Source organism: Antechinus flavipes, chromosome 3 (assembly GCF_016432865.1).
Source record: "Antechinus flavipes isolate AdamAnt ecotype Samford, QLD, Australia chromosome 3, AdamAnt_v2, whole genome shotgun sequence".
Taxonomy (NCBI): domain Eukaryota; kingdom Metazoa; phylum Chordata; class Mammalia; order Dasyuromorphia; family Dasyuridae; genus Antechinus; species Antechinus flavipes.
This window is the reverse complement of record NC_067400.1, coordinates 468,162,663-468,187,777: the sequence shown is the minus strand read 5'-3', so window position 1 is coordinate 468,187,777 and position 25,115 is coordinate 468,162,663. Positions and strand designations below refer to the sequence as shown.

Here is a 25,115-nt window from a genome sequence, read left to right as displayed (position 1 = left end):
GTACGACTTTGGCTATATCCCACAAATTTTGGTGTATTTCATTGTTTCATTGTTATCATTATCATTAATGAAATTATTATTTCCATCATTTTAGCTCACCTATTCTTTAGTTTCCAATTAATTTTTAATCTTTGTTAAACATAATTTGATTAGAATTTTTATTACATTATGGATGGTAAAAGATGCATTTATGATATTTCTGGTTTTCTATATTTATTTGTTTGTGAAGCTTACTGCTGTAATCCATGGTTAGTTTTTGCATTTAAAGAACATGAGTCAGATCTGCCCTGGTGGGCCAACATATCTTACCTATGTTCTATGCACATCTGTGATGATGATTAGAGAAAGAAGGTCCTGCATAGTTCTTTAGTTAGACTGGTCAGCCTGAAAAAGGAGAGTAGACAGTCTTAGGACAATTGGTCTGAGATGACAAAATTTAGGCAGTCTCCAGATCAGGCAGTCTAGTTAATTTAAGTTCACAAGAAAATCAGTAGTGGATAAAGGCAGAAATATATAGTGTTTAATGTAATTATTTCTAGGTAGTAATCAAAAGTAGCCTGATGGTTTTCTCTGCCATAGTAATAATAATAATTATTATTATTAATAGTTTATCTTTCCCTCAAAAAGATTTTATCAATATCTTTTTATTTTTATATCAGCTTCCTTTCCACATAATAGCTTATTTTTATTATGTTTTAAAGTTTAAAATGACATATATTGTCATTTAAGCCTCAAAACAACCCTGTGAAGTAGATAGTGCAAGTATTATTATGCCCATGTTGTTGTTATTGTTTGCCCTTCCTTCTCCAAGAACACCAGGACATCAGGGAAGGGACACAATGACATGAAGTGAGCTGCATTTCAGTGAGAGAGGCTGGGCAAGGTCACCTGACTCACTTTCCCATCCAGAGCCATGGGCCAGAAATTGATAAGGACAACTGGAGATGGCCCTGGGGGTATTTGGCCTTTTTAAATAAGGTCTCAGGTTGACTGAGGCAGAGCCCAATCAGTGGTTAGGGCTAGGTAAGAAATGAGGCAGAAAATGGCCTCTAAAAAATTAATCTGGGAGAGGAAGATCTCAGGGTTTCTGTCCAAAACAGGAATTGAGGTTTACGCTCTAAGAAAAAGAACAGATGTTCAGAGAGAGGTTAAGCCCCTTGCTCTTAGGAAGTGTTAGAAGAGGAGGCAAACCTGGTCTTCCTTATTCCAAGCAAGGGATCCATTATGTTGCTTTATATTTGTTAATAACTATGTGACCTTTATTTAGCTGAAAGGGGGGGAGGGGGAGAAGGTGAAATATAAAGGGAGAGGGCAATTATCCCCTCATCTGGCCCCCCCACTAAGGATTTGGGAAGAGTCATTCTTTCCCAACTTTCTTTTCTCCTTCCTCTAGACTGGACATCTTCCTTAGTCACTTCTCTTGATCCACTGAGTAGGTATGAAGACAAAACAACGAGAAAAAAAGGCATGGCTCAATAATACACTCTCCCCCCTCACCCCAGTACTTCTTCCTCTCCTCCACAGCAATGGAAACCAGCTCCCTTTAGCCTGGGGGACAGATTTGGTGTTCCTTTCGGGAAGCTTATCCAAAATCAATGAATCAAGAATATAAGATTCTCTCTCATATCTAGGTGTCTTTAGCTTGGGAAAAAAACCACTCCCACCACCGTTCTAACCTGATGGGTTGAACTTCTATGTCTTTCTCTACCAATCTCAGCTACTGTCTTTTTAATTCTTTTTTTAAAATATACATTTCTTAATAAATCATGTTGGGAGAGAAAAATCAGAACAAAAGGGAAAAACCACAAGACAAAAAAAAAAAAAAACACTTTAGAAGAAAAAGAAAAAAAGGGAACAGAACATGTATTGATTTACGTTCAGTCTTCATAATTCTTTTTCTGGATGCAGATGGTGTTTTCTATCCAAAGCCTATTGAGATTGCCTTGGACCACTGAACCACTGAGAACCAAAGCTTTCATAGTTGATCATCGCACATTCTTGCTGTTATTGTGTACAATGTATTCCTGATTCTGCTTATTTCACTCAGCATCAGTTCATGTAAATCTTTCCAGGTCTTTCTAAAATCAGCCTGTTCATTTTTTACAGAACAATAACATTCCATTACCTTCATATACCACAGCTTGTTCAGCCATTCCCCAAATGATGGGCATCTATTCCCTTTCCAATTCTCTGCTACCACAAAAAGAGCTGCTATAAACATTTTTGCACATGGGGGTCCTTTCCCCTCCTTTATGATTTCCTTGGGATACAGACCCAGTAATATCAGCTACTATCTTAATGTCTCTTGCCATTCTCATTATTATTGAATAAGGACAAAAACTATTTGGATCGGATCTTATTACTATTTTGAAAAAGCAGGTTTTTAATTTAAATCAGTAATTATACAACCTAGAAGAACAGAAAATGCTTTACTTGAACATCTTTACTTTTGGTTGAAAAGGGAGAAGAGAAAGATGAAGGAGGACTTGGCATCTTCTTAGCCACCTGAATTCTTGGACAGGAAAAAGCTCCCCAATTATAACATATCCTGTGCGCTCCCCAGTGGACAACGGTGGACCTGGGTGCTCTGACCACTACAACACCATCACTGCTTCTCTCCTTTCCCATACTCTTCCTCCTTCCCATCTCTTCCAGGGTGAGAAGAGCACCACTGTCCTTGATCCTACATTTTCCAAAAATTTGGGTAGCCAGGAGCTGGTTTTTAAAGGAATTGGTCTCAAGAGTCTGTTATATTTGTACAGGATGTTCCAAAATCTCAGTGCAGTGTAAAGTTTTAGCAATCTTAGTAGTTTAGAATTGCACCAGGACTTTTGAAACCATTTGTCTATTGTTTATATTGTCTACAATATAATGCCTATTGTCTCCCCTTTTAAAAACAGGTTATTGGGGCAGGTAGTGGTACATTGGGTAGAGCACCAGCCCTGGAGTAGGTTCAAATTTGGCCTCAGATACTCACTAATTGGGTGAACCTGACAAGTTACTCAACTCCCATTGTATAAGAGAAAGATAGAGGGAGAGGGAAAGGGAGAAGAAAGGGGAGGGAGAGGAAGAAGGAGGAAGAGAGGGAAGGGAGGAAAGGAGAGAGAGAGAAAAAAGAAGAAAAAGAGGGAGGGAGGGAAGGAAAAAGGGAGGGAAGGAGAGAGAAAGAGAGAGAGAGAGAGAGAGAGAGAGAGAGAGAGAGAGAAAGAGAGAGAGAGAGAGAGAGAAAGAGAGAGAGAGAGAGAGAGAAAGAGAGAGAGAGAGAGAGAGAGAGAGAGAGAGAGAGAGAAAATTCATTCCTAGGCTCCATGTATCTGTGTATCCATCCCCTACCTAATATAGACCTAGGACAAAATGGGAACTTACTGAGTGGTAACTGGTGGATGAGAAGTTGAGAGCTGGAAGGGACCTCAGAGGCTACCTCATCCAGTACCTTTATTTTATAGATAAGAAAACAGGTACTGAGATGTTCCATGACCTGCTCAAGAAGTCCTAGATAAGAAAACTGAGGCAGGATTTAAACCCAAATACCATGCTCTTGTTCTATTCTTTCTAATTCTCAATTATTTCCAGCTTTTCCTGGCCTTTTCCCCCATTCCCCAAGTTCCTATACCCCAATTACATTGTTCTACTCTTGCTTCTGCCCTTATTTCTAGGGCATTTCCCCTGTCACCAGAGGCAGCATTCAGACATGTAAGACATTAAAGTGTTTTCAGCACTTCTCTCATAGGACTGAATTAATCACCATTTTCTTTATTTTTCCTTTCCTCAAGAATTAAGTCCAGGAACAAGAATGCCAGTTTTACACATAAACTTAAAAATCTGGCATGTTCCCTTCATTAAATTAGACATGACCTTTCCTGCCTACAGGGCAATCTTGCAGAAGTTCCTATTTTTTCCCTTCGGGTACTAGTTCAAACTGAATGGCATGATAACACGACTGGCTAGCTAACTCATGGCCAATGGCCCCTGTCTCTCATTACTGGCCTTTCAGATGGCCTAGGAAGGCTGTGAGGCCCTTTGCTCAGGGACAAATTCTTTGCCACCCGTGAATGCTTCCTAATAAGTGACAAAACCCTCTATTGGACCCACTGGGAAAGGACCAGAGCCAACAGTGCTCAGGAAAACTGATGCCAAGATAAAACAAAGTGGTGGAGAACGGGGAGCAGAATTAAGCCGTCAGCTGTTTTTTAAAGAGTCTGCTTTTTAAATGTTTTTCTCTGCCCCCTTGCTTTAAGAAAAAACTACAGAAGTAGACAAAGCAGTTCAGGCTTCCTACACCTCCTGCTACAAAGTCCTTTTTTTTTTTTTTTTAATTATAGCTTTTTATTTACAGGTTATATGCATGGGTAATTTTTCAGCATTGACAATTGCAAAACCTTGTTCCAACTTTTCTCCTTCTTCCCCCCACCCTCTCTTCCTCCCCCAGATGTCAGGTAGACCAAAACATGTTAAATATGTTAAAAGTATATGCTAAATACAATATATGTATACATATCCATGTTATTTTGCTGCACAAGAACTGGACTTACAAAGTTCTTATAATACTCTTGTTTTTGTTTCCAGTTTGTTTGCTTTTGATCTGATTTTAAAAATACATTGTCTTTAAAATAATGTTCTAATGTTATAAGGATGAAGACATTATGTCCAAGTTGCCCCCTTTTTATTTTGGTGTTCTCCTCCCCTGTTTGGTTGGGAATGTTGAGGCAGGAGTAGAAAAGTGAAATGGAGACCAATATAACAGATTGGTTTTCCTTTATCATTTTTTTTTTTTTTTTTGGTTTGGCATTTGCTTGTTTATCATTAAACAGGACTAAATATTTGCCCAGTGCTTGGAAGAAGCAGCTAAAAATCGCTGACCAGTCTGGCTCCTAAGGAGGGAGGTCTCATTAGCTCAGAAATAGGCTTGCACACTCAGCACTTTATGCAACAGAAGGACAAATAGATTTAAAGCAAAGCAAAGGGGGGGGGGGAAGGAGATGGCATTTTCTCTGTCCCTGCTGCTGTTGGTGATTTCCACCCTGCCTCCCCCAAAATGAAGATTTTCCTGGAAATTCCTGAAGTTCAGACACAGTTCGATGTGCCCCAAAGAGCTTCTGAGTATGTGTTTAGTCAGCGCCTTAATCACAGCATTCACTTGGGTATGAGAATTTAACAACTGTGGAAAAAGTCCTGGACCTGGAATCAGAGGACCCAAGTTCAAGTTCTAACTCTTGCAAAACTGTATGCCTTTGGGCAAGTCAATTCAGCTCTCCCCAGACCTTTAAGATAAAGGCACTGGCCTAGATACAGCCAAGGTTGCTTCCTTCTCTGATCTACCATCCTGTGATCTATATGTTCCATTTACAATCTGATTTAAAGATGATGTTTCATTGAGTGGCAGAAGTAAGCCTGAGTTCTTGGGACTGGAGACAGGAAGATCTGAATTCAAATTTAGCCTGTGTGACTAGTTGTGTGACCTTAGGAAGACATTTGCTCTGTTAACCTCAGTTTCTGTAACTGTAAAATGGGACTACTATGGAAAAGAGATCTGAGATATTTTTAGTTCCTACAAAAGGACTGATACTTTGTCTGTAAGCATGGCCTCCCGGACTAAGATCTAGCACAGTGATAGGTATGCTAGTTCTGGCCTCAGAGATACTGGATCAAATCCTACCATGGATGCTTGCTAAACCTGTTTGCCTTTTGGCAAGTGATGGAATCTCCCTTCATCTGTAGTTTTCTGACATGAAAATTGAAGGGCTGGGGGTGATTTAGATGACCCTTTAAGTTCCTTTCTAGCTCTCAAGCTATGACCTAAGCTTATTACCAGAACCGCCAGTTAATTTTTGAGCACAGCAACTTATAACAATTATGATAATAGCTGGCATTTATATAATGCTTTAAGGTTTGCAAACATTTTTCATAGGTTATCTCATTTGCTCTTCACAACAACTCGGGGAATTAGGACCATTATTATCTCCCATTTTATATCCTCATTTTATAGATGAGGAAACTGAGGCTGAGAAGTTAAGTGACATACTGGGTCATGCCTCTGGTAATGTTTTGAGATGGTATGAAAACTTGTGCTAAATTTTAACTGGTTGTGGGCTGCCTTGGTGGAAAGAATGCCTACAAAATTGGCAGGGTAATTAAACATTTCTTTTTCTTCACCAAAAGGTGAAGACTATGTCAACTCAGAAGCGTCTGAGCCTCGGACGGCATTCTTCCCGCGCATTTAACTCTGCTCCAGTCTGCGGCAGCTTTGTATTTAACTCTGCTCCGGTTTGGAGCGGCTCTGGGACCTGTAAGGGCTGCCTGAGCAATGCAGGCGGCGGGAGACTGAAAGGCGGCCAGCGCCCAAGGGCCTCCACTTCCGAGCCTCGCCGCGGAGGCACAGGGAGGCGGGCGGGAAGGGTACCCAGCTTCCTTTGGTCCAAGATTCCGAAACCGACCAGGCCGGGTCTTCTCACTCTTACCTCTCCGCCGCGAGGAGCCCGGGGCGCAGGGGTCCGCCTCTCCCACTATTTCAGCACAGAGCTTGGCCAAGTAAGGCCGGGGGGTGGGGTCAATGCGGAAGAAACCCAATGAGAAGAACGGATGGGCGGGACCTTGCGAGTCAGAGCGACCAAAGGGGCGGGTTGGGGAGGTAGTGGTTTCCTAGGAAACAGGCTCGGGCTGGCTGGCTGGTTGCGATCGGGAGCTGGAGCCGGAACCGGAGCCGGAGCCGGAGCCGGAGCCGGGATCGTGGCCGTGACCCCTGGTAGGAGCAGCAACCGCAGCCACAGCCACTGCCGCCGCCGCCCAAGATGTGGAGCAGCTCCAGCCGGCGGCGAGATCTGCGCCGGAAACTTAGCCTCCTGCTACTGGCTATCATCGTCTTCCTGCTGGTCCGCAGGTGAGAGCCGCCCCCCACCTCCGGGCCGGGCTCCACCCTCTGCCCCGAAGACCCCCCTGTCGAGTGCGCCCCTCCCCCCCTCCGGGACCGCTTCCCTGCTCACTTTGATGCCTCCCCTGGACTTTCTCCCACCTCCACGCGCGTCCCCCATCCGTGCCCCTGCCAAAACCCCCTCGTCCCCTTGGATGCTTCTCTGCCTCTTGCTAGGACTCACTCTCGGACTCGTGCCCCGCCTCCCAGTTTCACGATCTTTTTTATCGGGGGAGGAAAGGTATCCACGTATTTCCCACCCACCCAATTCTCCCTCCTTTCTGCCCTCTCCTCCACCGCTTTCCAGGTCCCGAGACCTCTCCCCCCCAGGGGGCTCCATCCTGCCCGGAAGACCTATCGGGGCCACCGGGCTGCGCACTCCCGACCCTCCCGAAACGTCCCTCTCCCCTTCTCTCCACCTCTCCCTATCCCTCCACCCCACCCCCGCGACTGGTTACAGGTTGTGTGGGGCTTAAGGCACTGGCGGGAGTGCCGGACTGCCTGAAATCAGGAAGAGCTGAGTTCAAATCCGAGCGCAGGCTCTCGCTGTCTGTGGTACCCCACGCAAGGCTCTCTCTCCATCGGCAAAGAGGGGATAATAGGATCAAACGAGATAGTATTTATCGACGCAGGGTCAGAGTTCAAGTAGTTTACAGCGAGGGACAGGTTAGTGTTCCCTAGGTCCTGGGCATTTCTGAACAGCAAACCTTGTGTTAAAGATGGACCTATAGCTTTTCTGCCCGGCAGAAACCAGGCGCTTTACCAAATGCAGAACCTCACCCGCTGTTTGGGGAAGCATGTGGGGCTTTGGCACTGAAGGAGTTAATGTTGGGAGGCAGAGGAAAGCTTGGTACCGAGGTTTTGGAACTCCCTCTGGAGCTCCAACCAGGATTTCCTAAGTCAGCTCCTCCTAGTGTGCTGCCCTACGTGTACATATCCACATGTAATTATATTGATGTACATGTACTCATTTATATACAAATTGCATCTAATCACATATAAAGTTACATATTTACGCACAAATATGTATCCATGTATAGATACACACGTGTGCATATATACGTATATGTATGCTTTATATCTTCTCCCTCAGTATTGAAATTCTCAACGGATGCCAGATTTTTAGTTTTTTTCCCCATTTCATATTTTTACCACTTCTGTGCCCATGTTATCAGCACAGTCTTTCTGGTGAAAAGCCCACCCTCTCATCTTGCCTGTTCCTGAAATAATGGGAGTCACCAAATGATAGTGCCTTGAGAAATGAATAATACTCTTCTTGCCGTACACACCCACCCACCCCCACACACAAAGTAAGCAAACACTGACCACTAGTTATTCCCCATTCCTTTGTGTCCTTTCTGGATCCTGACCTTTGCTTTACTCCAATAAGGATAGGATCTTGCTCTCCAGGACTAGTATAGACCCCAGAAACTTTTTTTTTTAAGCCAGGGGCTTTGGTGAGTAGTAGTGGGATCTGATGACAAAACATCCCATGTGACCCCAGACAGCTGACCCTTCTACAAACTGTGTATTTTTCCCAAGTTGATTGTCGCTGCCAAGAGGCCTCCTGGGATGGGAAAGTGTTAGTAAGGATTGCAGGCTTCCGAACAGCTTTTGCCTTTGTCTCCCCTTCACCTCTTTGCTTGTGTCCCAGAGGAGCAGGATCCAGGGAGAGAAGACTGAATTTGTTGATCCCTGGATGGGATAGTATGAGGAAATAGGCTATTTGGTTAATTGAGAGGATAGGATGGACTGGTTTAGGGTCACCTCCTGAGCTCTTAGGGTAACCTGTACTTGTGTTTTTCCTGTAGAGGCTGGAGCATGATCAGGAGTGACCTGGGCCCCTGGAAAGCACCTTGTTTACTTTTGGGAGATTTTGACTCTTTTTATTTTGTGTGCAGGGAGCAGGACTAGAGGGTTCCTTGTTAGGCAAAGGAGCCATCATCCCCCAGGCCCTACCTGTCGGAATACAGATCTCTTGTTCTTCTCTCCCTTGTGAACAGCCTCTTCCCCTCCCTGTCTCCAGAATAATAATCAAAAAGCTCCAGCTGGACTGGTGATGAGCAGATTGCTCCAAGTCCCACAAAGACAGCTGGTCACCTTTCCCTCACGCATCTCAAAGGGAAGCTTCTCTTCCCCAGTTTTGTGTGGGCGGGGGTGGAGGGGAGTCTCAGGTTCTTGGTGCAACCTGACGAACTAGGCAGGCTCAGATGGAAACTGGCTGTGGAGCTATACCCACCAAAAGCCATTTTCCAAGATGGTAGCAGAGGAAGCAAACCTTTTCATGAGCTATCCCTGGGGTAGATTGTCTCAGTCCAGCAGATCAGTCAGTCAATAAACACTCGTTAAGAGCTTACTGGGTGCCAGGCACTGTGCATGGTGCTGGAGTGGGGGCTTGGGGTAGGTAAAAGGTATTTCGTTCTTTGACCTAGGGTGAGACTGCAGATTCAGTCAATAAACATACAAAGAAAGGCAGTGGTGGAGAAAACATGCAAATTAACATATGCAAACAAACTACATATAAGATAGGAAATAATTAACTGAGAGAAGGCACTGAATTAAGAGGGGCTGGGAAAGGGTTCCTCTGGAAGGTCAGGTTTTATTTGGGATTTGAAGCCAGGAAGGGGGTAGGGTGTCCCAGGCCTGGGAGACAGCCAAAGAAAATGTCCAGTGCCAAGAGATGGAAAGCCTTGTTGATGGAACAGCCAGGAGACAAGTGTCCCTGGATCACAGAGTACTTGTTGGGGAGTGAGGTGTGAGAAAACTGGGCAAATAGGAAGAAGTATGTTATATACTTCCTGGAGGTGATAGAGAACCACTGGAGATTATAGAATAGGGAGTCTCATGGTCAGATCTGTGCTGGAGGAAGATCTCTGATGGTTCATGATCTGTCACTTGGAGGTAGCAGTTTTTTGGTGAAGGAACCTTTCTAGGAGCAAAAGGGACAAAAGAAAGGGCCATGGGGTCAGGATTTGAACTTCTGTCTTCAGAGGTAGAAGGATTTACAGCACAGACCTTAATACTATAAGCCAATTCCACTCTTCTCCACTCTCTCCATATATCACAAGAATGTTCTAATCAGTCCATGACTTTCATTTGCTTTTCTTCAATCTGAAGTTCATTCAGATCTGATGTGCATCTTTTCCTGAGAAGGGGCAGAACCTACAACAAGCAGCCAGTATTCATGCCCCATAAAATAGGACTAAATTTCCTCCTTGGAATCATACTTTTCCTGTAGCATGCTCTCAGCTTTTGCCCTGTACCCCTCCCCCCCCCCATTTCTAGAACTCAGGATCCACTGGTAGGAAAGAAAAAGTGCATACAATAGGCACTCAAATACTTGTTGAATACTTGAATCAATCAGGTGGGGAGATAGAGAAGATATAAATCAAAGCTGAGAAACATAAAGGTTTACAGAGAAGGAGTGTGGGAGGTAAGGAGGAAGGAATGATTTTTCAGAAGCCCATAAAAATCATACAATGCCAGTAAAACCCAGGAGGGGCTTATTAAAATTTCTCAAATTGAGAAACTGGTTTTACATTGTTACAAAGCAGAGACCCCTACAGATGGGGAGGAGAAATAACAATTAGAGTGCCGGGTTCTGTCTTCCTTTACCTTGCAGGTACTTGGGGAAACACCTATCAGGCTGAGGAGGGAAGCTGTTATATGGCATGAGAGAGGAGACCAGGGCTATCACTTCTAAAGTCAACAGCTTAACAAGGGAGTTGTTTTCTTTAGACTATTCTCTTTAGGGATGGAAATAGGATTTTTTTTTTGAAAGATAAATGAACTAAGTATCTTTAAGATTTCTTCATTAGACCTAAATCATATGATTCTATAATTTTTCAACTGGAGTACAAAGGGTGGTGTAGAGGCTCAGCTGTGTTATACATTGTATCATCCTACTTGGAGCTGCCTCTGGCAAGTTAAGGGTCTTCTGATCTCTAAATATCTGAAGTTCCAATCTGAGCCACATGGAGTAAAATTGCCCTGGGCACTGGCTTTTTGGGAGAGGGGAAATAACAACCTATTTGTGTGGTTAGAAAGGGATCCTCCAGAGAGGTTTTTAGGCATTTGTCCCACTGTCCCTCTGAGGAAGCCAGAGAATTCTCCTGAGGATGCCTAGGACAATAAGAATTGTTTGCTTGGCAGTCAGCTTCTGGAACCAATTGAGCCAGAACCTTGTTGGGATATGTGGTCCTGGAATTAGGAGATCTGAGTCTGATCCAGTTCTAATGTTTACTAACTGTATGACCTTGGACAAATGACTGAATTTCTTTCTGCTGTCAACTTCATCTGCAAAAAGTGGAGAATAGTACATGTGCTACCTGTCCTACAGGGTGGTTGTGGGGAGGGTGCATTGTAAATCTGGAATACTACTAAAGGGTGAGCTGTGCATTATCAGAAAGTGATATTTCTGTTAGATGCAGTTCTTTGTTCTCATTTTCCCTCTCTTCCTATTACCTCTTTGATCAAGAATTCTTAAGTTTTTTTGTGTCTCGGACCCTTCTGAAAAGTTGGGGAAGTGAATGTTTTTAAGTGCAAGTATAAAATACAAAGGATTGCAAAGAAGACTAGTTATATTGAAATATTATCAGCAAAAATAGTTGGAAAGGAAAAAAATTAATGGATCCCAAGTTAAGAAGCCTTGCCCTGAATTAAAAACCGAAAACTAAAAGCAAGCATGAGACTTATTGTCCATGAAGCAATTGTTCTCTCTCTTTCATTTTCCTTTTATAATTAGGTAAGGATTATAGCAGCCACCTTGGTATAAACAGACTTGTGACCAAAACAAATAGAAGATCCTGTATCAACATTATAAATGTTATCATGTGACATTTAAGGCAGGATTGGGGGATAGACAAAGCTCAGAACTCAAATTCTGGTTCACTGACAGGCTATGCTGAAGTTTCCACTTAGAGTGTAGCCTATTTCCTTTTTGATTTTGAATCTTGTGTGGGTCCATTAACAGTACTTTCTCTGACCCAGTTATGATATTCCTAGAGACTACCTTGCATAGACAATGAGTCTTCATCAGTCAGCAGGTATTTCATAAGTCCCAGTTACTTGAAAATCAATTCTTTGAGTGATACAAAGACATATAATCATTGTCCTGGCCTCAGATAGTTTATATTCTAGTCAAAGAGAACATAGGCATAAAAATATAATGGATCATGCAAAGTAGTCGAAGTAGTCTCTTGACTTCCCAGGGTTTATGTTCTAAAATTTCATTTGTAGGTCATTTACTTAGAACTTAAGAATACTTTGGGTCTCTCCTTTTCTTCTATTATTCTCTTTTTAGTATTCTAGTTAGTTGTATATGTTTCATAGTCTCATTAGTAGACTATTAGTTTCTTGGGAGCATTAACTATTATGTTTTATCTTTGTATTCCCAGTGTTTGTGACTACCTTTTACACAATAAGTGCTTTATACAGGAAGATATGTCTGCATGAATGCTGCTTAAAAGCATTATCCCTCAGTTTATTGAAAGAAGAAAAAGATCAGTTTATAAACTCTAGTTCAGAGAACTTGCCTTTTGTTTTGGCAAAATTCTAGAGCATATTATTAGAAAATGATTAGTAAACATCTAGAAAAGAGCTAATGGATTCATCAGTGATGAATTATTTCAAGATATGCTAATTTTCTTCTTTGATAGGAAAATGTTATATGGGCTAGATAAATAGTACAGTTAGGAGAATTTGGAAACATAAAATTGATCATAGGCAAAGAGTTAACATTAGTGGTTCAATGTGAACTTGGAAGAAAATCTCTAGTAGAGTGCCCTAGGAGTCTATCATTGTCTTGGGCCTGTTGTGCTTTTTTTTTTTTTTTTTTTTAACAGTGATTTAGCAGGTATGCTTGTGTAGTTTGCATGTGGTATGAAGCTGAGATAGATAACTCTCAGAATGGTGGTCATCCAAAAGATTATGATGGACCAGAATGATGGACCATGTCTAATAAGATGAAATAGAGGAGATAAATGTGAAATTTGATAATTGGGTTAAGTCACCTTTATAATCCAGGATGGGAGAAGAGTGCTTATAGTTGTTCATCGAGGAGTTTGGTGGATTGCAAGCTCAGTGGGAGTCAGCAGTGTGGAGGCAGTCCAGAATGCTCTCCCAGCCTTCCTTCCAAGGTACCTGTCACCAAAAGGAGAGGGGCCATGGTTCTGTTGTTCTTTGGCCTGATCAGGCTGCATGGGCAGTACTGTGCTCAGTTCCAGGTGGTATCTGTGAGGAATGACATTCTCCCCCAGGATAAGGCCACCAGGCGGGCAGGGGACTGGAGATAATGTGGTAAGACTGGTCGAAGAAGCAGGGGGTGTTTAGCCTGGAGAAGATAAGACTGAGGGGAGCCTCTGATGGCTGCCTTCCAATATTTGAAAGGTTACAGAGTGGAAATGAGATGAGTCTTTCTTCCCTTTACAATGTCCATGACAAGTGGGGTCACTCAGCTTCCAACTGAAGATGAAGATTGAAGATATAATTGCTCTTAAATGGACCAGGCTATATAGCATTTTTCAGGGAATGAAAGAAAAAAAACAGAGCGACTGTGATATGGAAGGAGACTCTTTAACTCAGTAGAAGTCCTTCTTAACAATCAAGAGTTCTCTAAAAGTAGGGCCTTGGACCAGAGACTGGATGTGGTCTTGTAGAGTGGATTAGTGCATGACATAAGGCTGGAGCAAAGACTTGAGCTTCCTTTTTTTTCCCCAAGTAGCACAGAACCTCTTTTCTCCTGGCCTCCTTGGGGCTTCTCTCCAACCCTTTGTTGGTGGGTTGGTCAGACTTTTAACATGGATCATTCTCTTCCTATTCCCTTTTTCTTTGTCCTTTTCTCTTCCTTTAGGTTTTCCTCTCAATGCCATTATCTAGAGTGGCTTAGAGAGAGGTTCTAAAGAAACCCTGCAGCCAAAAACGTCATCTCTTGCTAAATTCCAAATCAGGATTTCAATTCCATTTTCTTCCTGGAAATTCCCCAAAAGAGTAATAGAAACACTTATATTGATGCATTAGAAAAATTACCCACTTTGGATAAATTTGGAGTTTTCAGATTGATGGAGTTATAGAATTGCTTCTCCTCTTAAAGTCTCTGTTTCTGCTCATAGCGTCTCCTCTTGGCCACCAGGAGTGCCGCAAACCATTTTTGACTTTCTTGACTCCTGCATCAGTCAGGTACTAAGCTTCACTGTCAGTTCTAACTTCAACATATCTTTCACATCCATTTCTTAGGACTTTTCAACCATCCTTGCCTAGGCCTTCTAGACTATTTTAAATGCCTTCTGTTGTGGTCTTCTTGCCTCCAGTTTATCTTCTCACAATCTATCCACATCATTGTTAATCTTCTTAATGTGTAGTCCTGACCATGTTGCTCTCATTAACTCCCAATATGGGATGCTCAGGGAGTACTAGCCCCTCTGCTGGGAGTCCTTTTTTGCTCTGCTCATTCATTTCTGGTGTCCGCCTTTCCCCCTACTCTCACCATGGCTCCAAGAAGCTGTAGCACACGAAGAGACCATACCATGGTGAAACAGTAGAGCAGATGAACTGGACCATGTCATGGGTAACCAATGGGCTGAAATCCATTGGTGAATTAGGGGAGTGTCTACCCGAAACAGGTAGAGACAATTTATTTCAGTGTCCACGAAGGCAGCTGAAGTACGTGCTATGGAACCCTTAGAGCTTGATTAGACATGGAAGATCTCAAGGTCATCCATTGCATCCCAGGCCATTGCCAGCCATCCTGACTTTTATCTTGCCTCTGGATTTCAGGGACTGGACAGAGAGTGCTGATGATTTTGTGTTTCACTTAAAACCATTTTATGTTTTATTCAAGACATCACCCTATGATGTCATTTGTCCTTTTTGAAAATGAAGGACAACTATGATTGCCATTTCCTAAAGTATTGATCCTTGCATTGGAAGCTCTCCATAGATTGACCCTCATTTACCTTTCCAGTCTTAAAGTTCTCCCTTTGTGTAAATCTTTATTTCTGTCAGATGGATTGTTCTTTCTGTTCTCTGTTGGCTTACTACCATCCTCCATTTCTGTGCTTGTGACTATCCCCATTCTTTTAAATGCATGTCCTTAGTCCCACCTCTGACTGGGGAAGTTCCTCCCTTTACTGAAATTCTTCCTCCAATGCTGTTTGATCTGAGCAGCCTTTGAGGACCTCCCCAACCTCACTGGCCCTGTTTCACACAAGGCAAAGGCAAGACTTTTCCCTTTTTTTCTAGTCCCTTGGAGTTCTTGGATCTCTTCCCTCATACCCCTGTGTGTCAACATGACTTTTGTACATCTTCTCCTTCTCTTACAGAAAACTTCTTGAAAAGAACTACAGGGTTTCAAATCATCTTTATATCTAGTCTCTTATTGGGCTGCCTTGATGTTTGGTGAATGAGTGAATGTGAATCAAAGTATAGGGGAGGGCTCATTTAAGGCTGACAACAAGAATGTCATAATATTCACAGTAAGCAGTCATATTTCAGCATCTCTCTCTGGGCCCTGGACCGAGATCATGCTAAAGCTTCATAGACTGCCTGTGCCATAACTGGGAAAGGGATGGAGAAGCGGTGTTTTGGGTGCTGCCCACAGACACTTCACTGAGCCTTTAGTAAAGCCTGGCAAGGTAAAAAGGAAAATCATCTCAAAAATTCTTCATGGAGAGAGCTGTGAAAGACTTAGCAGAGCGGCTTCATCACGTGCCCAGAAGCAGCAAGACACAGAACGCAACAGGGAAGTGCAAATGGTCGTCAGGGAGATGAAGTGGGGAAGGGCAGCTGCCCTGGACCAAGGACACCAGAGTTGGCCCATCAGAAACTGTACACTTGGACAATAAGCTGGGCTTGGTGAGGGTGGGAAGAGAGGAGGGAACTGGGTTGTCTTTGGAATATTATGCAGTGCTTTGAATGACTCCAAACTTTCCTTGAAATCAAGGCCCATCTTCTTAATAATGGCACTTTATGGCTTTGAATCTTACAATAATCCAAAAAACTAAAGTTGAGTGCCATCCAAAAGGTGATAGGAGTCTGTGGTGAGTATAAACAGGCAAGGGAGAATTGTGTAAGAGAAGCATCATTAAGGATATCATCAGGGAGATGTTTATGGAATTAAAAAAAATAGGCCAGTCGCACAGCAAGGAGCAGCAAGGATAGGCAACTGGTGGGCCCCATTGTCTCTGAGTCAATGTGAAGAGATCTGAGAGAAGGCCATCATCACAGTGGGTGTACCCTTAGTGGAGGAAAGAACATGGACCAGGCACATAGGAGGGGCAGACATAAGTGGACCGAAGCTTGTATGACTAGAGAAAATAATCACCTGGACGAGGTCACAGCTCCATTGAAGACTGTCTATTGTCATATTCCAATATTTCTACTGATTTTATAATTTCCTTTTTATGTAGTTATTAACTTTTTTAGTTTTCTATATCTTTATTTACTATATCATTATTCTCTAGTACCTTTCATTGATTTATGTATAATAATTATAGAATAAATAATTACTACTTTTATATCTGATTTATCTTCTTTTTGGCTCAGCTCTTGATTATTATTTTTTCTTACATGAACACAGGGAAGTCTTTGCTTTTTGCATTAAATCTCTACATGGTTTTTTTTTTAATTTTAATTTGTTTAACACTTTCTTTACTACTGTTGTCATTGTTATTGACTGTGATCTGACAGTGGGATGCTAAAATTTTCAGTTAGTTTTGGTTTTTCTTTCTTTTTGTAAGGGTGGAAGATTTTCCTTTGCTGCATAATTATTAGTATATGTTAATTTAAGATTGATACATTCTTATTTTGTGTAAAATCTTTTGGAAAATATTATAACATCCTTGCTCTATTAATAGTTTATCTTTGAATGAGTGGAAAAGGATTTATTGTGTGCTTGGTTCTATGTTAAGCGCTGGGGATACAAATACATGCAAACAAGATAGCCCTTGGGCTCAAGGAGTTTATATTCTAAAGGGTGAAGATTATTTATGTGGAAGAGCTAAAGTTGGAAGAGATGTGCAGAGGGTGAGAGCATTTGGTAAGTCTTCATTCAGAAGGATGGAACATGTTAATGCTCTCTAATTGGAGCCCATGGTCAGGAGTCCAAGAACAGTTCAACTTGGTTCAGTATCTTTAATGCTATTTACTTTTATTTTTATTATTATTATTATAGCTTTTTATTTACAAAACATATGCATGGGTAATTTTTCAACATTGACCCTTGCAAGATTTTCTGTTCCCATTTTTCCCCTCTTTCTCCCCACTCCCTCCCCTAGATGGCAGGTAGTCCAATACATGTTAAATATATATATATATATTTATATATACAAGTATATGTTAAATACAATATATAGATTCATATTTATACAGTTATTTTGCTGCACAAGAGAAATAGGATCTAGAAAGAAGATAAAAAAACCTGAGAAGGAAAACAAAAATGCAAGCAAATAATAACAGAAAGAGTGGAAATGCTATGTTGTGCTCCACACTCATTTCCCATAGTTTTCTTTCTGGATATAGCTGATTCTCTTCATTACCGTATTTTTCTTTTCAAAATGTGGCAGTAGCATGGGAAATTTTAGATTGTTCATTTATTTTGAATCTATTTAGATGTTTCTGGATTTTTATAAGCACTATTTAATCTATTCTGTTACTCTTTTGGATTTTTTAAGAAAGTTTAGTTTATTTCCATTTAGCATTAGAATTTTTAGATTTTATCTTTTCTTCAACCTTTCTGTTAGATAAGAATAAACCCTCACTTTTAAAAAAAAAATTCTGTCAGCCAAAATGTAATAGAACCATTCTAAATAAAGATTCCCTATCATTAGTAAATATTATGAAATTTTCTTTATTTTGGATTCCTTTATTATCAATGATTGGAGCTTTGTTTTGATATTTTCCTATTCCCTTCCTTCTCTTCACGTTTTTTCCTTCCTTGTCTTTGAAATACTGTTTTAAAGTACTTAGAAGGTTAGATCTGAAGGCTCTGATGTAACTAGTTTTTCTTGACTTGCATAGAGAGATTTGGCTAAAAGGCTTGTTTGTTGTTGGAAAACTTTCTTTTTATTTATTTTTTATTAAAGCTTTTCATTTTCAAAACATATGTATGGATAATTTTTCAGCATTGACCACTGCAAAACCTTCTATTCCAAATTTTCTAAATTTCTCCTCCCTATCTATCCCCTCCCCTAGATGCCAAGTAATCCAATATATGTTAAACATGTAAAATCCAATATATGTATACTTATTTATACAATTATCTTGCTGCATAAGAAAAATCAGATCAAAAAGGAAAAAAAGATGATAAAGAAAAGCAAAAATAGGGAAACTTTCTTGAAGATAATATTGCTGTATATTTTCGTAGTATTTATTTCTCAGATACATGGTTTTATTGGTGGCTTCATGTCTATTAGTTTTGTAAATGTTATATTCCGATTTCTCTAGCCGTTTCTTGTTCTTTAAAAGTTTGTTGTGATCCTAATTTTTGTTGGCACCTGGCAAAATACTAACGCTAGAAATCGTTTACTTTTAACCAAAAATAATATCACAAGCTCATGAAATATTGTGTTGCAATTAAATTTTGTTACAAGAGAAATGAAAATACAAGTGGAGTCCTAAGCCAGGGCAAAGAGTTCATAATTCAAACAGAAGTTTGCATGTTTATGAAATCACAACAAAGAGAAGAAACAGAAATCTCTACCTAAACGGGAATGGTAGGAGCAGGAGAAATCATGAGTACTTAAAGATGGCAAAAGCAACTTTTTTTCCCTTGAGAATTGCTAGTTTATGAAGATACACTGGTTTGCTTATCTACAAGATCCCAGCTGCATAAACAGTTTCTTAATCTTTCCTTAACATTATATAGCACCTACTGTGTACCAGAGACAATGCTGAGTACTTTACAAATATTTATTTTCTTGATCCTTCTAATGTAGGTACTATTATTTTCCCTATTTTGCACTTGAGGAAACTGAGGCAAAGAGATATTCTGTGACTTACCTAGAATTATATAAGTGTGTGAGGTCAAATTTGAACACAAATTGTCCTGACTCCAGGCCCCGTACTGTATCCACTATGCTATCTACCTGCTTCTATTATAAAGCATTTAAAAAAACTATAAGAAGAAAAGTAGAAATTGAGTAATTTTTAAAAATGTGTGAATCTTTTGATTAATTCATTTTTTTCTGGCAGCTTTTGAAGTATTTTTTCCTTGTAGTACCAGAATGTATCTATGATGTCTTCAGGGATGTTATATCTTGGATTTTTCCTTCTCAAAGTTCTGTGGATTTTTTCTAATTGTATTTCTTCATTGTTTTTGTAAATTATGTGAAACTTCTTTTGATAATTTCCTTCTGTTTTTCTAAATGTTCTTAAATATCAGTAATCCCAAAGTTGCTATTTTAAGCTTTGTTCTCTAGGTCTAACCTGAATAATAATAATTGTTATTATTTTTGGGGTCAGTACTTTTAGTTGTGTTTCATATTTATGAAATTCTGTTTTCTGTCATCATATGTTGTTTCTGTAGTTTTTATTGTACTTTCAATATTGTACTTTTTAATTATTTACTATAGATAACTTTTTAGTATCTTAATTTTAATTATACTTTTCTTTAATTGATTTTAAAAGACTTACTTTTTAAATTGATTTTAAAAGACTTACATTTTTATGATGATTCTTTTCAAAATTAATAGTTATTTAATTCTCTTGAATGTGTCAGCCATTTGAGGATATATCTTGATGGGCCATGGATGCTTATTTTTACAGTTGCTTTGCTTCTGTAGTTTAGCTGATCATTTTGCTTATTGTGTTTTTTAAAAAGGTAATTGCTATTTTGTTTTGCTCATTAAAATTTTTTTGATGAATTTTCTTTTATTGTGTGGGATTTTAACCAATTTTCTTTCCATTGTTTCTATCATCATTTTCAAGGGAGTATGTAAGGAGCATATGCCCTTTAATCCTTTCCCCTACCATCTTGAATTATTCTGCTGTAGAAACTTAGCAGTGGGAACCGGTATAATCAGAAAGCACTTTATAGAGGTGGAATGTAATAGCCTAAGAAGAGACTATGAGATATTCCAAGCAAGGGGAGCTGTGGGAATAAACATGCAGACTTTTAAGGGCTGACTGTCTGTCTGGAGAATGACTAATTTGGTGACCAACGAAAGTTTAGAAAGGCAGGGTATGGGCTTAGATTTAGAAGATCTGGATTCAGTTCCTGGCTGTGATATTTGAATGTTTGATGTTAATTAGACATCTCTAGCAAAACATTTCTCTACTTTATATTTTCTTAGTAAGTCCACATACATGATAAGAGAAACATACAATTTAAATTGTATTTGATCATATGTTATTTTTTAATTATTTTCATTTCTGTGCATGCGGTCACTAAATAAACTGTAAACTTCAGTAAGAAGACCAGTCACATCTCTCCGAACCTTACTTTTCTTCATCAGTAAAATGGAGATGAAATATTTGCTCTTTCTGCATCAGAAACTTATGAGGAGCAAGTGAGATGGTCTATGAAGTGCTTTATTACCATAAAGCATTTTATGACTGCAAGTTATAACTTATAAATTGTCATGTTAGGGCCAATCAAGGTAAGCATAGAAAGGCTCATTGCCAGATGAATTATTCACAACAATAACACATTATTAACATTATTAACTACAATAACTCTCAAAGACCATTCACTCCATTGTAGAGGAGTCACAATCTGTATTGGTAGCGTGAGTAGCCACCCTAAGGAAGTCACAGATGCCTGAAGCTGCTTTATAAATTATTGCAAGGTTTGAGAGGTGGGCTGGGGCCTGATTGTACAAACTGCTCTTTCTGGAGACCAAGGGATGGCAGGGTGGTGATTTCAGCTGAGAGTATGTAGAGGCAGTTCTGATGGTGAGCGTCTAGCTTCTTTCCCGGGACTGGGTCTCTGTCTTAGAAAGTTTCTTGGCTGATAATTCATCTTGTTAAGTAAAGAAATGGGAGCTGAGCATGTGGGGATTCAGTAACCAGTGCTGCTTCTAACCCAGCTGCCCTTTTCCAGGTACCTGCCCCTTAAGTTGGACAGCTGTGGGAGTGAGGCGGCTCCCAGGTACTGTACTGAGCAGTAGCCTAGAGCCGGCGCCTCTGCAGCAGGAGCCCTCCGGCTTGCTTCCTTCACCCCCCCTTGCCCACAGCCGGCCTGCACAGCAGCCCTGAGCTGTCTGGCCCAGATCACCAGCTGCCTTCCCCTTTTCAGCATGGCGCCCTCTCCATCCTTTCTCCTCTCCTTTTAGTATAGTGACCTTCCAGTGAAAACAGTGTTTGTCTTCTTCCTGCCTTCGTCCTTGCTAGCTTGCTCTTCCACAGCCACCAGGCACGTGTGTGAGTGGAGCTGAGGAAGGCCTTTTGTCTATGTCTGACTGAGGGAGGAAAGATTTTTTTTTGTTGGGGGGAGGTAATGCCCCATAAAGACACTATATATATGCAAGACTTTTGTAGGAAAAGCAAGGAGCGTTTCCCTTTCTTGCTGCCCCTTTGCCTGTAACTAGGATTGAATTCAGAAGATTTACAAGTTTTCTTTCCCCTTTGACTGGAGGTTTAACTGGAGTGATCTGTTCCCCATATGGCGCTGGCACCGACATTTGGGACTGCAAGCTGAAGGCCCAAACTTCTTGTTGGAAGGCTCCCACTTCCAGATTTTTGGGGGGTCTATTCACTACTTTCGAGTGCCCAGGGAATACTGGAGAGATCGATTGCTGAAGTTGAAGGCCTGTGGCTTAAACACTCTCACTACGTGAGTATTCTTAGCCTTCCCCAAATCCCATCCCTTGTTATTCACAGAGATCTTTAGAAAATGTCATAACTTATAGCTCTGACTATCTAGGATCAGTTTCCTGCTTAATGCCCAAATATCCAAGCCAGTAACACTTAGCAGACATGTTTGGAGAGATGCCCAGCCTGGTTCTGATGGGGGTAGGGGCATGGAAGACTGCCACTGGGAGAAGGCAGGGCATGGTTGAGTGTAGAGGATGGGGAGAGATAAGGAAGAAGGGAGAAAGTCCCTGTCTTAAGGGAAGCACCTAGGCTCTTAGGGGAGAACATCTTGCTCTCAGGAAACTTTCAGACCAGTAAGGAAGATAAAATGGTGATGGAATGATATTTATGATGTATTTTGGGCATTGGGATCATGTAGCACTCTGTAGGAGGCTGACACTGGTTCTTGCTAAGAAGTGTTAGTGGAACTAAAATTTGTGATAGGGTATCTTGGAAGGAAGAAATATGACCCATGCCATATGGGGCCTGGCTTCTTGGAGATTTGAGATTTACCCTTTGAAATTCAGGGTGAATCTAGCAGAAATTAATATATTCATTGCAGGTCAGATACATGACCCTTTAGAGAAATTGTGAATTTACCTTGTAAAGGAAAACCCTTGTTTAACATTTAACTGGTTCAAGCCAAGAAAGGGAAAGAGGCAAATATCTAGCTAAAATAATATTTGATATATTGGGAGAAAAGGGAAAATATAATGAAAATGGGAATGCTGTGGGCCCCATGCCACCACAGCTGTTCAGGTCCTAGGATATAAAGAAGGGGGATGGGATCCCAGAGGTCAGACAGAACAGTGAGCCAAAGCTCCTGAACCACTGTGAATTTGACATGGTCCAGTGGATTCCTTCTGGTGATTCTGGTGCAAATAAAGTTTTGTGACTTAGTCTGATGCATCAGGTGGGTATTGAAGCTGGATCTGATACATAATTGGTCTGCTTACCCTCTCCATATCTGGGACAGCTCCCTAAGGCTGTATGTGGTAGAAGGGTTGCCGGTCTGTGTTGGTAGAGGTTGTTTCCTTCCTGGGAGTTCCCTACATCAGTGAAATCATAGGTGGGGCTGTTTCCATAATGGAAGGGATTGGAACTTGTAGGTTTTCCCAAATGAGGGTGAATCCCAAATCATTCTCATTTGCTTTTGAGCCCATTCAGAAACATATAGGGATAGCAGGGTTCACAAGCTCAGCTTGTCAGTTCTGCTGATCCACTTTACATGTTGGCAGCCAGGGTATCTCACCAAAGGTTTTTTTTTAGCAGAAGTGGACCATTCCCAGGTATCTGATTCCAAAGCTCAGTGTGCGGAAGATTACCTGGAGATAGGTGGAATGAGATAAGTGAGTCTCATCTGACTACTTCTTTTGGTTGCAGGTATATTCCCTGGAATCTCCATGAACCAGAAAGAGGGAAGTTTAACTTCAGTGGGAACTTGGACGTAGAGTATGTCTTAAAAGCTTAAATTGTGGGGAGGTTGGGGTTGGATGCTGTAAATAGGGGAGGAAAGTAGAAGGGGAAAGCTGACCTTTATTCTAGGAAATCAAGACTCTGGGATCCAGGTTCTAAAATTCTGGGAACTCTTTTCCCTTTACTCTGAGCCAGTCCTCTCCATTAGATAATCTGATTTCCCCCAGCAGGGTTATGACCTGGCTTCTGTGGTCATTCCTCTCCTGCTGTAATCTAGAGAAGCTGCTTAAAAGCCCAGGGTTTTGCAGATTTAGTCAGCAGTATGAAACCTGCCACCTGTGTTGTGACAAGGGATTCCCATGTCCTTGGTCAGCAAAGCTGTAAGACAGCCAAAGCTGGGGTGAGCTACCTCTTGGAGCTCCTCCTCCCCTGGACCCTCTGATTAGTGACCTAGGCAGACAGGAACCCCTGACTTTTCATGGAGGGCTAGGGAGAAGGGGAAGAGATGTTGCCTCTTGGGCAGGATGAATTCCCTTCCCTTCTGGGTACCAGCTGCTCCAACTTTTTTGGTAGCCAGAGCTCTCCCCAGACTTCCCAATTGAGGGAGAACAACTTCAGTCTGGTCAGGATTGCTAATTAAGACCTTCTATCTTTGACTCTGCTTTTGGTTTTATCAAATGGCATTGACATTGTCTTCCTCTTTAGGGCCTTTGTCCAGATGGCAGCAGATATTGGGCTATGGGTGATTCTGCGCCCTGGTCCCTACATCTGCAGTGAATGGGACCTTGGGGGCTTACCCAGGTAAGTTCAAAGTGAGCGGTATGGAACAGTGATTCCAGATGTTCCATGAGCTATCCAGAATGGAAACCACAGAAACATGTACTTTGTTTTAAAGCTTATTTTCCTCTTCATTTTCCTGTTTACATTAAAAATCAACAATATGAACCCTTAAAACTATAGGCATAGTAATGGGTATCATCCAAGTACAATTCCCATGAAATTTTTTTTGTAGGGCCCCATGCAGGGACTGGCAGGATATGGCATTTAACCTACCTCTACAAAGTCCTTGTGCTTCTAACTAGATGTTATTCATCAATTACTCTGCATGTCACTTTCCCTGATATTTAGGGTAGAATATGTGAGAAAATGGGTAAGTGCTTTGAAAGGAAAAAAAGCACATGATAAAAAAAGGAATTTTTGTTTTTTAGATATCTTAAGTCTTCCATAGTGTGAGCAATATTGAATGTATAGTGGAAGGGAGTGAATGAAAGAAGGGATGATCCACAGCTGGGATAAAACTCTGCTAATTATTTCATGCTTATTTTGTTTCTCACTTTTCCATTTATAAGAATGCTTGCTTGTTTATATAGGAGCAATCCCTCCCCTGTGCACTGAAGGGTGAGGACCCTTTCTGCATCATAGACCCCATTCTTATGCAGAGTCATATACATGGCTGTCCCATGCCTTCTGCTATAGAAGGCCCGAGTGGAACAGAAACAAAGGGTGTAGTGTCTGCTTGTAACTCTGGCCACACAAGCAGTTTTCATACTGTGGTCCTCCTTGGTTCTTTCGTTTCCTGTTGTTCACCTCCATGACACTGTCCCCGGAGAAGCTGCTAGCATACGCAGTATTAGTAACTTTTTTCTCCTCTTCTTCCCATGCCTTCTTGGGCCCAGGTGGCTGAAAGATCCCTGGGAACTTTTTAGAGTTCTTCAGGTTGAATTGAGCCGCAGAAGGGGATTAAGGAGTGTTTAGACAGCAGCTTGTACCTTTGGCACCCAAGTCTGTGTTTTCACTAATTATGCTGGGACATGACATCCCTTAGGAAAGGCAGTATAAATATGCACATGAGTGCCCACACATAGCCCCAAGGAGGGTCAGGATCTGCGAAGGGCAAAAGGGCAGGGTCTCAGGAAATCAGGAGTCTTCCAAGAGCAGAGATGGAGGGTATGAGAGTAATCCATTTGGATTTAAGGGTGAGTTCAGGGGTGCTAAATAAATGTTT

At 41.2% G+C, this 25,115-nt stretch overlaps 1 protein-coding gene across 2 annotated transcripts in view; it reads left to right on the top strand.

Annotated features, from left to right (window-relative positions):
* The first annotated feature begins 6,644 nt into the window (after positions 1-6,644).
* Positions 6,645-25,115, top strand: part of GLB1L2 (galactosidase beta 1 like 2) — a 54,217-nt gene continuing 35,746 nt past the window's right edge. Inside the window, exons 1-4 of one of the 2 annotated variants that reach the window (XM_051986634.1) lie at positions 6,645-6,877; positions 21,477-21,674; positions 23,078-23,146; positions 23,816-23,911. In XM_051986634.1, the coding sequence (XP_051842594.1) occupies positions 6,789-6,877; positions 21,477-21,674; positions 23,078-23,146; positions 23,816-23,911 (452 nt within the window). In that variant the 5' untranslated portion in view covers positions 6,645-6,788. The remainder of the gene's footprint in view (positions 6,878-21,476; positions 21,675-23,077; positions 23,147-23,815; positions 23,912-25,115) is intronic. The other variant, XM_051986635.1, reaches the window with a different exon arrangement.